We start from the raw sequence: 14,394 nt of genomic DNA on the forward strand, positions 1-14,394 counted from the left end.
GACTGGTTTTGTGAATTGGCCCGAAAATAGTATGAGTTGTGGGCTACTACATTTAAATAAAAGACCTATTTAAATAACTTGTGTTAAAATATTACTTAATATAAAATATGCAATTATTGGTGCTCAGATAAAAAATGGCGTTGTAATAGCCGTGCAATAATATTTCAAAAATCCACAATAAATAAACACTATTATTTAATTATGCAAAGATAAATGCGTGTGCGTAAGCTGGTAAAATGCCGAAATGATAAAAAATTGTGAATAATAATAATAATAATAATAATAATAATGGCTAGTAACTGTAAAGGAATAATGAAACGCCGGTATTGATAAGAGGCTAGTAATTATAGTAAAATACAATATATATATTTTTTAATTTTCCAAAAATATTAGAAGCGTAAATAGGTATTTTGGAGGAGAGGCGGGACAAAATTGGGTGTCAACAACTTGTCCCTCTTTGCCCGGTAATGATGAAAAGAGTTGTCGGGCAAAGACGTTGACTCAGTAGCCTATTTTGTCCCGGCTAAAGGAAACTTGAGAGGATTATGACCGAACTTCGGTCTATGAGTTGCCTACATATCTCGGGCTGCACGAGAATCAGGTCGAGTGTAGTTCTGGAACAATTACGACACCTTATGACTAATGAACCCCGATTGGCGCGAATCTTGCAAAATATTGTCCCAGTGTCGAATTATGATGACACGGGGTATTATGATAGAACTTGAAAATTGAATTGCTGGAATGCAAAAGAATACTGGTGATTAGAGACGAGTGTTCGAGGTAGATCTTTGACCCGTGTCGGGAAGTCTGATTATCCTTCCCGACAAATTTGCCCCAGTTCGCTGCCGAAGAAATAGTTCCACGATTTGATGTGTGATGCCAACTTCGATATTGTTCACAGCCACCAGCTAAAAACAATTGTTAGCAATAAAGAAATATATGTGTAAATAAGGCAAGGTTGGAGGAGTTGCACTTGTAACCCCTGTTTCGAAAGTTGAATCCACAATATGCTTTGGAGATGAATTAAATTTATGGCTTCCAATTGAGTTGACATTGAGAACCACTTCAACGAGAGCCGCATTATAAGGTGGGTGCCCGCATTCGGAGGTGGGTGCCTGAACTGAAATATAAGATATCCGCATTCGGAGGTGGGCGCTTGAACTGAAATATAAAATACCCGCATTCGGAGGTGGGCGCTTGAACTGAAATATAAGATATCCGCATTCGGAGGTGGGCGCTTGAACTGAAATATAAAATACCCGCATTCGGAGGTGGGCGCTTGATGACCGAGAGGCAAATGTATATAAGTATTTATGTTTCTATATAAAATATGATTTTCCTACAATTCGTGTATAAAATTGGTAAAAGGGCATTAAATGAGTAAGATGAGTATTAGAACGAGTGGTGCTCGGTGGCTAGCCCCGGGTATCCGTCACGGCCCCTAGCTGGGTCGTGACAAAAGTGGTATCAGAGCAGTTCAGTCCTAGGAGGTGTCTGCGAGCCGTGTCTAGTAGATTCTTGTTTATGGTGTGTTGCGCGCCACATTTATAAACAGGAAGCTACAGGACATTTAGGATGTTACCTCTCCTTCTTACTCTAGATCGTGCGATAGAGCTAAAAGATAGGAAATGATATCCCTTATATGCTGATCTTTGATTTCAGCAGGAGAGTGGTGTCGACAAGAGAAGGTAAATAATGCTACTGGAAGTTACAGAGTCTAATATTTCATTGAGGTTATGTATCAGAATTTGTATATACAGAATGGAAAACTAGTTATCATCAAGGTAAGTTACTGTAAGTATAGTAAAAAAAAATGGATTGAATATATATGTATTGTTGATAAGTTCAGTTATAAGGTGCCCACAACAGAAGCTGAAGGAATCAGTAACGGTAAGCAAAATATATGTTAGATATGGTATGAATGTTGCAGGTATGATTGAAATACAGCCAAAGATTAAAAGGAAAAAAAAACAGAAAAGTATAACAGGTACAGTTTGAGTTGGACATACGAGGTAAGTTCATTATTTCCATACAGTTGTTGATATTGGGAGCCCTGTGTGGCTATGATATGCTATATATATGTATATATGTTGGCCCTGTGAGGCATTGTTGGTATTTCCTGCGTGCAGGTTTTGGGATAGTAAGAAATACAGAGGAAACTCTGCCGAAATTTTCCTAGAATCCAAAGGAGATAAGATATAAGCTTGTAATATGTCCTAACAAGAAAAGATGATGTGCAAAAGAGTAATGGCAGAATGAGATTAAGCTAGGAGTATCGTTAATGACTACAAGAGTTGAGTTAGATACTATTGAATTGATAGTAATGGCAGTTATAAGAGTGGCATTGATACGGTAAAGAGAAATGATAGAGTGAACAAAGGAGATTAGTAGCACTAAAACATGACATGGAGGAGAAAGTGAAACTCCACTGGAGTAGCGATTGGATATATAAGCACAAGTAAAATACGATAAGTTTATTAGCAAAATAAAATAACAGCATCACGGAGATAGAGATACGAATATGAAGGGCTATAATGAATGTGAACACATTGCTGAAATGACTTATGTGGTAAGTGAAATAGGGATATATGAAGTAAAGATTTGAAGGTGAGACAACGGATTTGAGAATGGTACAAGTAGAACCCTAAAAGGGGGGAAGCGAGTAAAGATAATATAAGTATAGAGATTGAAATGATAGACTCCAAGATGTGACAGATATAGACTCTAAAACAAAGAGTGAGAGTTGTGCAGAAATAAGTCTAATGATGGGTAAATGAGTACGATTACGAATACGAATATGAATACAAATGTAGATACTTGTATATGTATTGAAATGTATGTACACAAATCATGCAAGAATGATTGTGTAACTTGCAAGTATTTATGCGTCGCCGATGAAACCAAGTGGGTACTCAAAAAGAGGAGTAAGAGGTAAGCAAGAATAGTGTGGTCATGGTACTCCGAGTCAGTTAAAGGAAAATATATGGAGAAATTTCGTAGAATCCCAAATAGTTTAACATTCGAGGACGAATGTTCCCAAGAGGGAAGAATGTTACACCTCAGAAAAAAAAAAAATTGAGTCCATGAAATAATTCTGCGGATGAACAGTACGGCGAACAGTAGACGCGGATGAACAGTAACACGGGAACAGTAGACGCGGATGAACAGTACTCGGTGAACAGTAAAAATCTGGAAAGTAAAAACCGAAAAATCTGATTTTTTTTCTTCATTTTTACCTCTCTCTCTCACCCTAAACTCTCTCTAAACCCTCCCAAACCCTCCTAAAATCTCTCTAAATTTTTCAAGTTAGAGTCCTCCAAATCAAACCAAGATTTCATCTTAGGAATTGGAAACTAGTTAAGAAAGGATTATAGTATTTGGTGCTTGATGTGTGGCTGATTATTGAAGCTTGGAGCTAGGATTTTAGTTGAGTATTCTGGGCAATAAGGTATGTAATATACTCTATTCTTGCTAATTAAGTTATTCATGGGAGAATTCTCTAGTTTAAAGTGAAGGGAATTATGTTATGAAGTCATAGATTAGTTGGTTGATATGATTGCCTTGAGGGTTGTTTTTGATTGGAACTTTGAGAGATTTCTAGGTGCTTATATTGCTATATGAGGTTGTTGATGTTGTTCTTGAATTTGGAAGAATAAAGTGTATAAAGATATTGTATACAAAGCGTATACCGGGCTGTTTTGTGCCGATACTTGGGGCTGTTTTATGTAATTTTCGTGGCTGTTTTATGACAATATTTTGGGGCTGTTTTATGTAATTTTCGTGGCTGTTTTGTGACAATATTTTGGAGCTGTTTTATGTAATTTTCGTGGTTATTTTGTGACTATATTTTGGAGCTGTTTGGTATAATATTTGTGGTTGTTTTGCGATGATATTTTGGGGACTATTTTATGGTCGTTATAGACTGTTTTGAGGGCTGGAATATCGTAGGATTGGCTGTAGTTGTTGTTGTTATATTATGGATATACGAAAATAAAGAAGTGTATACAAACATTGGCATCCGAATGTATATTGGGCTGTTTTGGGAGTAATTTAAGAATGGATTTAAGTCTAGTTTGATATGAAATTGTTGGTATTATTGTTGTTGGTATTTTGATTGATGTTTGACTAAGTTGGAATTTCGAGAATTGTTAAGTTTACAGGGGAAATGCTGCCCAATTTTCTCTAGAATTTACGACGCGTCCTTATAATCTATTAACTAATGTTAATACAAATTCTCCCGTGAAGGTAACGACGTGAGTGGGGTAGCGGTGTGGGGGTCGTCGGCGAGGTGGGGACGAGGAGCGTGGGAGTGGGGTAGCGGTGTGGGGAAGGGAGCGGAAGAGAAAGGAAGAGAGGGAGGGGGTGAGCGGCGGAGGTGATAAAGGAGAGAGAGAGAGAACCGAAGGAGGCGGAAAAAGAAAGGAGAGAGATAGGATTTAGGGTTAAAGAAAATAAGGGATGGGCTGGACCGGGTCGGGTTAAAAATGGGCTGGTTTGGCTAAAATATAGGCTGGGCAAAATTAAAAGAGTGGGCTGGTCCGAAAATGTTGGTTAATTATTTGGGCTGGGGTGAATTAAATGATGTCAGGTAAATCAAAATGTGGACTGGTTTTGTGAATTGGCCCGAAAATAGTATGAGTTGATTGGGCTACTACATTTAAATAAAAGACCTATTTAAATAACTTGTGTTAAAATATTACTTAATATAAAATATGCAATTATTGGTGCTCAGATAAAAAATGGCGTTGTAATAGCCCTGCAATAATATTTCGAAAATCCACAATAAATAATCACTATTATTTAATTATGCAAAGATAAATGCGATGCGTGTGCGTAAGCTGGTAAAATGCCGAAATGATAAAAAATTGTGAATAATAATAATAATAATAATAATAATAATAATAATAATGGCTAGTAACTGTAAAGGAATAATGAAACGCCGGTATTGATAAGAGGCTAGTAATTATAGTAAAATACAATATATATATATTTTTTTAATTTTCCAAAAAATATTAGAAGCGTAAATAGGTATTTTGGAGGAGAGGCGGGACAAAATTGGGTGTCAACACTACTTTCAGGCAATTCACATGGTTTAACAAGCAAATAATTGATATCTTATGATCAAGGATGTAATACTCTTTGTAGTAGCTGTCCTTATACCTGAATACATACTCTTTGTAGTAGCTGTCCTTAATATCGTATTAACAATCGAAATATGGACGAAATAAAAAAGCTCAATTTGATAGGTTTTTTTCTATACGGATGAATTCCATTAGACCCAGAAATGATACATTGGAAGAATCCATTTTTTTAACTTTCCAGTACCTTCTTTGTTCTAGCTTCAATAAATATCATTACCTTATTAGAAGACGGGAAATAGCAACAGGCCTTCTTTTTTCTTGCTACTAGCTTCAATAATAAACAGAACCAGTATTTACTGGATTTGAGCATCATTGGACATCAGAATGAATTTGGAATCTGGTCAACAACAACAACATACCCAGTGTAGTCCCACAAGTGGGGTGAATTTGGAATCTGGTCATCATTCATTAAGAATAAAGTAGTAGGAAGTAGAGCATGGTTTTTCCTATTGAGTCAAGTCTTTTGGGCCCGCTCGATCTATAAATTCTTCATCATTTGACTCATTTTATTTTGGAGTACCAAATCTAAGATTTGTGTAATCAAGCTCTGTTCAGTCCAACAAAACCACTTTCTTTTGTTTGTTTGTCATTTGAGATACAATAACAACAACAATCCAGTGAAATTTCACATCGTGGGGTCTGGGGAGGGTAGAGTGTACGCAGACCTTACTCCTACCAAGGTAGGACGACTGTTTCCGAAAGACCCTCGGCTCAAGAAAAGCATAAAAAAAAAGTCAGATAAGGCTAAGAAATTCAAAGCGACATGGAAAAGCAATAATATAAAATAAAATAATGCAATGCAATCGACACAGATACCACAGGATAATCAAAGTACAGGAAATAGCAGATAATAGCATAAATCGGAGCACAAGAAATTATATTGCGATACTGCGACTACTAGTAAGAACGGATAACGAGACTATCTACTAACCTTCTACCCTAATTTGGGTCCTCCAAACCCTCCTATCTAAGGTCATGTCCTCGGTAAGCTGTAATTGCGCCATGTCGTGTCTAATTACCTCTCCCTAATACTTCTTCGGCCTATCCCTACCTCGTTTGAAACCATCCATGGCCAACCTCTCACACCTCCGCACTGGGGCATCTGTGTCTCTCCTCTTCACATGCCCAAACCATGTCAATCTCGCTTCTCGCATCTTGTCTTCCACCGAGGCCACTCCCACCTTATCCCGAATATCCTCATTCCTAATCCTGTCGCTCCTGGTGTGGCCACACATCCATCTCAACATTCTCATCTCGGCAACTTTCATCTTTTGAACGTGGGAGATCTTAACTCTTAACTGGCCAGCACTCCGCCCCATACAACATAGTCGGTCTAACCACCGCTTTGTAGAACTTGCCCTTAAGTTTTGGTGGCACCTTCTTGTCACATAGCACTCCGGAAGCAAGCCTCTATTTCATTTGAGATGTTTTAGTTAAATGAAGTACTGAGGAAAAATGAAAAAAAATTTCGTCATAGGTTACACTTCACTCATATAAGTTGCAATTGATGGGTGTGACTGGCAAGTGTCACTATTTAACGAAGAACTTGGAGTAGACTGTGTAATGCTAGATCGTGAATGAGTTAATCAATTCATCTAGGCTTGAATTTGATCTTTGTGGAACTTGAATGGTACCTCCAAAAGTTTGGTGCTCATGACAAATTGCTTTCTTTAGTAACATTTAGGGTGTGTTCGGTATGGAGGAAATTTACAATTTTTCCATATTCGGTTAGTCAAAGCTTTTGGAAAGCATTTTCTCTGGGAAAAACAACAACAACAACATACCCAGTGAATCCCACAACGTGGGGTCTGGGGAGGTTAGAGTATACGCAGACCTTACCCCTACCTAAGGTAGGGAGGATATTTCCGGAAGACCGTCGGCTCAAGAAAAAGCACAGGAAAGGTTAGATACGAGCAAAAAATTCAAAGCAATTATGAAAATGAAAACAATGAAAGTGAATAAGCCATGATAAACCATTCTATGAAAACAGATAATCGCAGAAATCAAGGGACAAGAAACTATAGAGCAATGCAACTACTTGTAAGAAAGGATAAACGCGACTATCTACTAGTTCTCTACCCTAATCTGAGTCCTCCATACCCTTCTATCTAAGGTCATGTCCTCAGTAAGCTGGAAATGCGCCATGTCCTGTCTAATCACCTCTCCCCAATACTTTTTCGGCCTATTTATACCTCTTTTGAAATCGTCCATAGCTAGCCTCTCGCACCTTCGCACCGGGACATTTGCGTCTCTCCGCATCTCATGCCCAAACCATCTTAGTCTCGCTTCCCGCATCTTGTCCTCCACCGAGGCTACTCCTACCTTGTCTCGGATAACTTTATTCTTAATCCTATCGCTACTAGTGTGCCCACACATCCATCGCAGCATTCTCATTTCCGCCACTTTCATCTTCTGGACATGAGATTTCTTGACTGGCCAACATTCCGCCCCATACAACATAGTTGGTCTAACCACCACTTTGCGGAACTTGCCTTTAGGTTTTGGTGACACCTTCTTGTTACACAACACTTCGGAGGCAAGCCTCAATTTCATCCATCCTGCACCAATACGATGTGTGACGTCATCATCAATCTCCGGATTTCCTTGTATAATAGATCCAAGATACTTGAAACTATCTTTCTTCTGTATGACCTGGGTGCCAAGCTTCACTTCCACTTCAGCCACTTGCACTATATCACTGAACTTGCACCCCAAGTACTCTGTCTTGGTCCTACTCAACTTGAACCCTTTAGACTCTAGAGTTTGTCTCCAAACCTCCAGCTTAGCGCTAACTCTGTTGCGAGTCTCGTCAATCAGGACTATGTCATCCGCGAATAACATACACCATGGCACCTCACCTTGAATTTGCTGCATCAATCCATCCATCACCAAGGAAAATAAAAATGGGTTAAGAGCTGATCCCTAGTGCAAGCCCATCACAACTGGTAAGGGCTCCGAGTCTCCTCCCATAGTCCTTACCCTGGTCTTGGCCCCATCATACATGTCCTTGATCGCCCTAATGTATGCCACAGGTACACCTCTAGCCTCCAAGCATCTCCATAAAACCTCTCTTGGCACTTTGTCGTATGCCTTTTCTAGGTCGATGAATACCATGTGTAAGTCCCTTTTCTTCTCCCTATACTGCTCCACCAGTCTCCGTACAAGATGAATAGCTTCTGTAGTTGAGCGCCCCGACATGAATCCGAACTGGTTCTCTGAAATAGACACGCTTCTCCTCACCTTCATCTTCACCACCTTTTCCCACACTTTCATAGTATGACTTAGCAACTTGATCCCTCTATAGTTGTTGCAACTTTGAATGTCGCTTTTGTTCTTGTACAATGGAATCATTGTATTGCATCGCCATTCTTCAGGCATCTTAGCCGTCTTAAAGATGGCATTAAATAACCGAGTTAACCACTCCAAAACTGTCATGCCTGCAGTCTTTCAAAATTCCCCTGGAATCTCGTCGGGCTCGGTCGCTCTTCCGCTACTCATCCTACGAACAACACCCTTAACTTTCTCAACCTTTACACTCCTACAATATCCAAAATCACGACAGCTCTCGGAGTACTCCAAATCTCCCAACACAATGTCTCTGTCCCCTTCGTCATTCAAGAGTTTGTGGAAGTATGACTGCCATCTCCACCTAAATGAGAGCGTCCTCCACTAGTACCCTGCCATCCTCGTCCTTGATGCACTTCACTTGATCCAAGTCACGAACCCTTCTCTCCCTCGCCTTGGCTAGTCGGTACAACTTCTTATCCCCACCTTTGTCCTCTAGTTCTGTATATAGGCGCTCAAAAGCTGTTGTTTTCGCCGCTGTAACCGCTAATTTTGCCTCCTTCCTCGCCATCTTATACAATTCCCTATTCGTCCGCTTCTCCTCATCATCCTTGCTGTCTACCAACTTCGCATACGCCACCTTCTTTTCTTCCACCTTCTTTTGAACTTCTTCATTCCACCACCAGTCCCCTCGGTATCGACCATGGTTACCCTTCGAGACCGCCAGCACCTCTCTAGCTGCTTCCCTAATGCAACTGGACGTTCTATCCCACATGTCGGATGCCTCCCCACTACTCTCCCAAGTTCCCATAGCCCTCAACTTCTCCCCATCTTCCGGGCACCTGTCATGGTCAAACTCCCCCATTTGATCCTAGGCCTGTCATCCACGACCCTTTTTCTCTTCCTTATCTTGATCTCCAAATCCATTATTAAGAGCTTATGCTGGGTCGTAAGGTTCTCACTCGGAATCACCTTGCAGTCTTTACAGAGACCTTTATCGTCCTTCCTAAGGAGTAAAAAGTCTATCTGTGTCTTCCACCGAACTACGAAAGGTTACCAAGTGCTCCTCTTTCTTTGGGAAACTCGAATTGGCTACCACCAGCTCAAAGGTTTTTGTGAAATCTAACAGTGCAACTCCTCCTCCGTTCCTGTCCCCGAAACCACAACTTCCATGCACATTGTTATATCCCCTCGAAATTGACCAGATGTGTCCATTGAAATCTCCTCCTATGAATAGCTTCTCAGTGCGCGGTATACCTTCCATCATCTCGTCCAAATCCTCCCAAAAACGTCTTTTCTCCTCCTCGCCCAAGCCCGCTTGCGGCGCGTAAGCACTAATAATGTGCAAAATAAACCCTCCAACGACCAGCTTAATCGTCATCATCCTATCATTGACCCTCTTAACTCCTACCACCTGGTCTCTTAAGTCACTATCTACTAATATGCCTACCCCATTCCTATCTTTCGACCTACCTGAGAACCATAACTTATACTCGTCCACATCTTTAGCCCTGGATCCTACACATTTAGTCTCTTGGATACAAGCTATATTAATCCTTCTCTTTTTAAAAATCTTAACTAGTTCGATGGACTTTCCCGTTAAAGTCCCAATATTTCAAGACCCTACTCGCAAATTAGAAACTCCCTTAACCCACCTACTCCCTTTATCCCTCACCTCCGTTCGAGAATGTGACTCTAGTATGCCATCGTCTACCAAAGCCAGTAAAGCAAATATAAACTCCTCAAACAGGCAGGAATCAATACTAAAACACAAGTTAGCAATAATCTAGATGAAAGTTCTAACTACTACGACAAGAACGATATAAGTAATGCAAGAATTTAAATTAACTACAAGGATAAAAGACAAAATTAAAATTTAAAAAGAAAAAAAAAAGAGAAGCAACCGGAGGTACCAACTCCAGTTCGATAGAACCTGTTCACGCCGGATTCACTGTTCACGCCGAAAAACTCAAATTTGCCGGATCCGAATTCGTGGGTCCCAAGAGGCGGAAAAAAGGAGTGGAGAACACAAGAAAAAAGGAAGGAGAGAAGAGAAAGAAGATAGGAGAAGAATAAGGGTGGGTATAGGGCGGTCACAAACCCTAGGAGAGAGACAACTTACCTGGAGCGGCCTCCGGGAGGTTGCTGGCCGTAGTTGGGGGGTGGGGGTGGGCAGGGGGGTGGAGGATGAGAAGAAGACTGTTGGGTTATCTTCTTAGAGAGAGAGAGAGAGAGAGAGAGAGAGAGAGAGAGTCTCTCTAGGAAAATCAAGTTTCTTAAAAATGAGGAAAATGACTTTTCTAGTGGAAGTGGGGAAAACACAAGTTCCACAAGTGGCATTCCACATTGATTGTGTCCTTCTCATCCTCCAACACACCTTATCTTCACCCCCACCCCTTAGTCCCGCATTCCCACCACCCCACACCCCTACCCCACCTCCATATCCCATAGTATTTGTCGATTATATACAAATGATTTTAGGTTAATATTTTTTGCTAACTAACGAACACAAGAAAATAAGTAAAAAAAAAAAAACACTTATTTTTCTGGAAAACATTTTCTATGGTAAAGATTTTCCTTCATACCAAACACATCTTTAGTACCTTATGAGTGAATTTTTGACCTTATTTATGTTGTTATTTTTCACATTCGAAGTGTAGTCTAGTCACCATTTTGTTCCATCTTCATCTGTTCCTTAAGCATAGAAGTAATGACATGCAATTGTGTCCCAGAGCGTGTCAAAGAAAAGGCGTTCTCGAAGTGTTTCTGTAGGAATGCAACATAGCTCTTGAGGTATGGTAAATCTACACGACGATTAGTTGATTACTTGAAATTTCTCCCTTGTGACTTCATTAAACTTTGAACTGTGAATTTACCTTTAAACACAATCCAGGGGTTCAAATGGTTCGGAGCTTGGAGTTCCTAATGCTGAGCCTCAATACTTCCATCACATTTACTCGGATCCGGGGAAGACGATCCAAATAATATACCCCTATTGTTTTTTGAAGAGATGTTGTGCAGCCATTTGAGAACAAGTTTTTCTGGGAACGGACTCTCTAAAGCATGCAGCTGATGTTAACTGGATAAGAAGAAAGGTTATGACTAAGAAGGCACGCAATTGCTATAGTTCCGCGGCTGGTAACAACTTATCACTCTGCTATTTTGTTGATAGTGTTCAAATGTAAGGTCCGTGTTGTTTTAAACCTCTGTTGTATCTTCCATCTTTTTGTGGATCATTAGATGGTAGAGCACTGAATGTTAGCTACTTGTACAAAAATTTCTATATTTTGTTTCTAATAATATTATAGTGGGCATGTTGAATAAGTCCTAAAGTACTTATTGAGGATATGTTTTACATCAAATTAGAAGACAAAAAGCTGTAACCTTCACAAAGTGTGGCCTAGTGGCACAATGAATTGGGGGAGAACCTTGAGGTCTCGGGTTCAAATCTAAGTGGAGGGGAAAAACACTACGTGATCTCTTCCCATCTGCTTAAACTTTGGTGGACAGAGTTACTAGGTACCATCATTGGTTTCGTCATTTAGCACATTATCATTAGCAATAGCATAAAACATGAAACCTAATCTTGTATTGTGTTGATTAACTCATGCATCACAAGGGTAAACAAGTACCAGACCCTGGGTCTAAACTCACGGTTATGAGAAATATCTTTGCATCTCCTACTGCTATTTTTACGCTAGTGATGGCTTCTAAATACATGTCCATTATATCATTTATATATTTAATATAAATTCCCTTCTTCCCCAACTGCCACCAAAGTACCTTTCTAGGTACTCGATCATATGCTCTCTCTACGTCAATGAACACCAATCTTTTATTCCCTCGCAATGAACTTCCATCATTTGTTATGCGTTACTTTAGCCATGGTCTTTCGGAAACAGCCTATCTATCACTCTTTAAATGGACAAGCCTATCTATCACTCTTTAAATGGACAAGCTATAATCCAAAGTAAATAGAGCTTGAGCGAGGTTTGCCGTGGAGTAATCTTTTTATTTGCATTCAAGTCATATTTGGATAAAAAGTGATCCTTGAAAAGCTGAACTTTTTCGTTATTCAATAGGATTACAAATAGGGTAATACCTTTTCCGCGCTGTCTAGATATGATAATCCGATCTGGTTCTCTGTAACTCTTGTAGTGTCCCTAAATCTACATTCTATCAGTCTTTCAATGGACAAGCTATAATCCAAATTAAATAGAGCTTGAGCGAGGTTTGCCGGGGAGTAGTCATATTTGGATAAAAATTGATCCTTGAAAAGCTGATCTTTTTCTTTATTCAATAGGATTACAAATAGGATATTACCTTTTTCATGCTATCTAGATATGATAAGTTCCCTAAGACTCCTTTAAGGTCACATAAATTATCAAACAACATTTAGAAAACAAGGTATATGAAATCATGCAACAAAAGTGTAAGTTTATTCAGGATACGTAGAAAAATGATATCTCCACCTCGCGTCCTCTCGACGAATAAAAACACTTTCTTGAACTTGTCATCTTTTAACACAAAACAACCCAGTCTTATTTGGAAACTAAAGTAGGAAACCGTGCAATGCTCAGCTCTTGTCATAATTTCTATCTGTTTTAGTCCTCCTTTTCTTTACCTTCTTTCTTCTGATCTGCTACTGAGGAATCTGTATAGAACACCTTATAGCTACGAAGAGGCCGCTTTTGGATGTATGACCTTATGAGATCAACATAGAGAGGGAATTGAATTAATGCAAAAAACACCACGGGTATGCATGTTGCCGCATATATTGGAAGTGCCGCATTCTTGAACTTATCACGGAGGACAAAGAAATGGGCAGCACAGAATGAGATCAAGATTGTGGTTATTGATGCAAAAAGCGAAGTTAATCCAAGGAGCAACTTTCTTGGCAAGTCTTTCTCGAATTTATTGTGTTGGCATCGAGATGTGAGGATAGCCAAGGAAAACACCAGGGCCGTGACAGAGAAGCAAAGAGAAACAAGTGATGATATAGAGAACACGTCAAAAGCAGGTCGATTTTCAAAGTGTGGATAGCCACTGTCATCGGGACCGCCTGGGATTTGGGAAGACGTAGCAAATGCAACTGTAGCAATCAGTGCTGCAATGACAGAGAATGATTCGGCGGTTTTGACGAGCCATTCAGTTCCATCTTTGAGTAACGTTGCATGCGTCTCTATGAAGACCTGTCTTGGTGTCTGACCTTTCTTGTTATAACGAACATATGACTGTCGTGGCAAAGTTTGCTTTACATACTGCATTATGATAAGAAAATGTTTACATGTTAGTGTATTTTTTGATGAAAATTTACATGTTAGTGTATTCAAGTTAGAGATCATTACGGTCCAATGTCTTTCGGGGATATAACTTACAAAATAACCAGCAAATGTATAGGTTTTGTGTATTTAAGTATAAATATACATATAATATGCATATTGTATACGTAAATATACATATAATATACATAATCAGTGTATATGTTTTGTATATTTTTGTTAACACCAGTCATTAATTTTGGCCGACATTCCAAAAAAGGAAAAAGCCCTTTAAAGATAATCCTTTGTGATATGAAGAGATGGTTGGATGTTAAAGATCTCTTACCTTGTACCACTTCCTTTCGCCTTGCAACTGTAGAGCGGAACCAGGGATGCGCCACACATCCAGCTGCTGGAACTTTGCGGCTAGGTGCATCGCATTGTTTCCTTCTTTATCCACCTTATAAAACACGTGCTCTGGATACTTTTCTCCTATTAACCAATTATAGACCTCTGTTTGCCTATGCTCTACAGCCAAAAGCAGTAGGTTCTTCTTTTCAGAGTCCGTATCTTGAATGGCTATTGGGAATTCTTTAAGGATCTTCTTTACCATCTCTAGAATACCCATTCTTGATGCCACTAATAAGGGTGTCTCCTTGGTCGTCTTGGACAACTCTGTATTTAGAACTATAGTTATTCCAGTTGCT

The 14,394-nt window shown here is 39.6% G+C and overlaps 2 protein-coding genes across 6 annotated transcripts in view; one reads left to right on the top strand and one right to left on the bottom strand.

Moving 5' to 3' along the window:
- The window catches only part of LOC132604377 (uncharacterized), a 36,440-nt gene that overhangs the window by 15,576 nt on the left and 6,470 nt on the right, over window positions 1–14,394 (top strand). Inside the window, exons 3-4 of one of the 5 annotated variants that reach the window (XR_009568707.1) lie at window positions 11,127–11,219; window positions 11,320–11,564. Coding sequence is in view for 4 of the 5 variants with exons in the window: in XM_060317861.1 (XP_060173844.1) it covers window positions 11,127–11,198 (72 nt within the window). In the remaining variant the exon portion in view is untranslated. Of the gene's footprint in view, window positions 1–11,126; window positions 11,220–11,319; window positions 11,770–14,394 lie in introns of those variants that run through there. The other 4 variants (XM_060317861.1, XM_060317862.1, XM_060317863.1 and 1 more) reach the window with 4 other exon arrangements.
- Window positions 13,031–14,315, bottom strand: LOC132601949 (ankyrin repeat-containing protein ITN1-like). Its single transcript, XM_060314994.1, has 2 exons — window positions 14,034–14,315; window positions 13,031–13,687 (listed from the first exon to the last, which is right to left on the bottom strand). Exons 1-2 carry the CDS (start codon window positions 14,313–14,315, stop codon window positions 13,031–13,033), a joined length of 939 nt encoding a protein of 312 aa, XP_060170977.1.

Source organism: Lycium barbarum, chromosome 7 (assembly GCF_019175385.1).
Source record: "Lycium barbarum isolate Lr01 chromosome 7, ASM1917538v2, whole genome shotgun sequence".
Classification (NCBI taxonomy): Eukaryota; Viridiplantae; Streptophyta; class Magnoliopsida; order Solanales; family Solanaceae; genus Lycium; species Lycium barbarum.

Coding starts and splice junctions, on each gene's coding strand:
- LOC132601949 (XM_060314994.1), bottom strand. CDS start 14,315: ATGGGTATTCTAGAGATGGTAAAGAAGATCCTTAAAGAATTCCCAATA. Junction 13,688..14,033: donor GCGAAAGGAAGTGGTACAAG/GTAAGAGATCTT, acceptor ATCATAATGCAG/TATGTAAAGCAAACTTTGCC.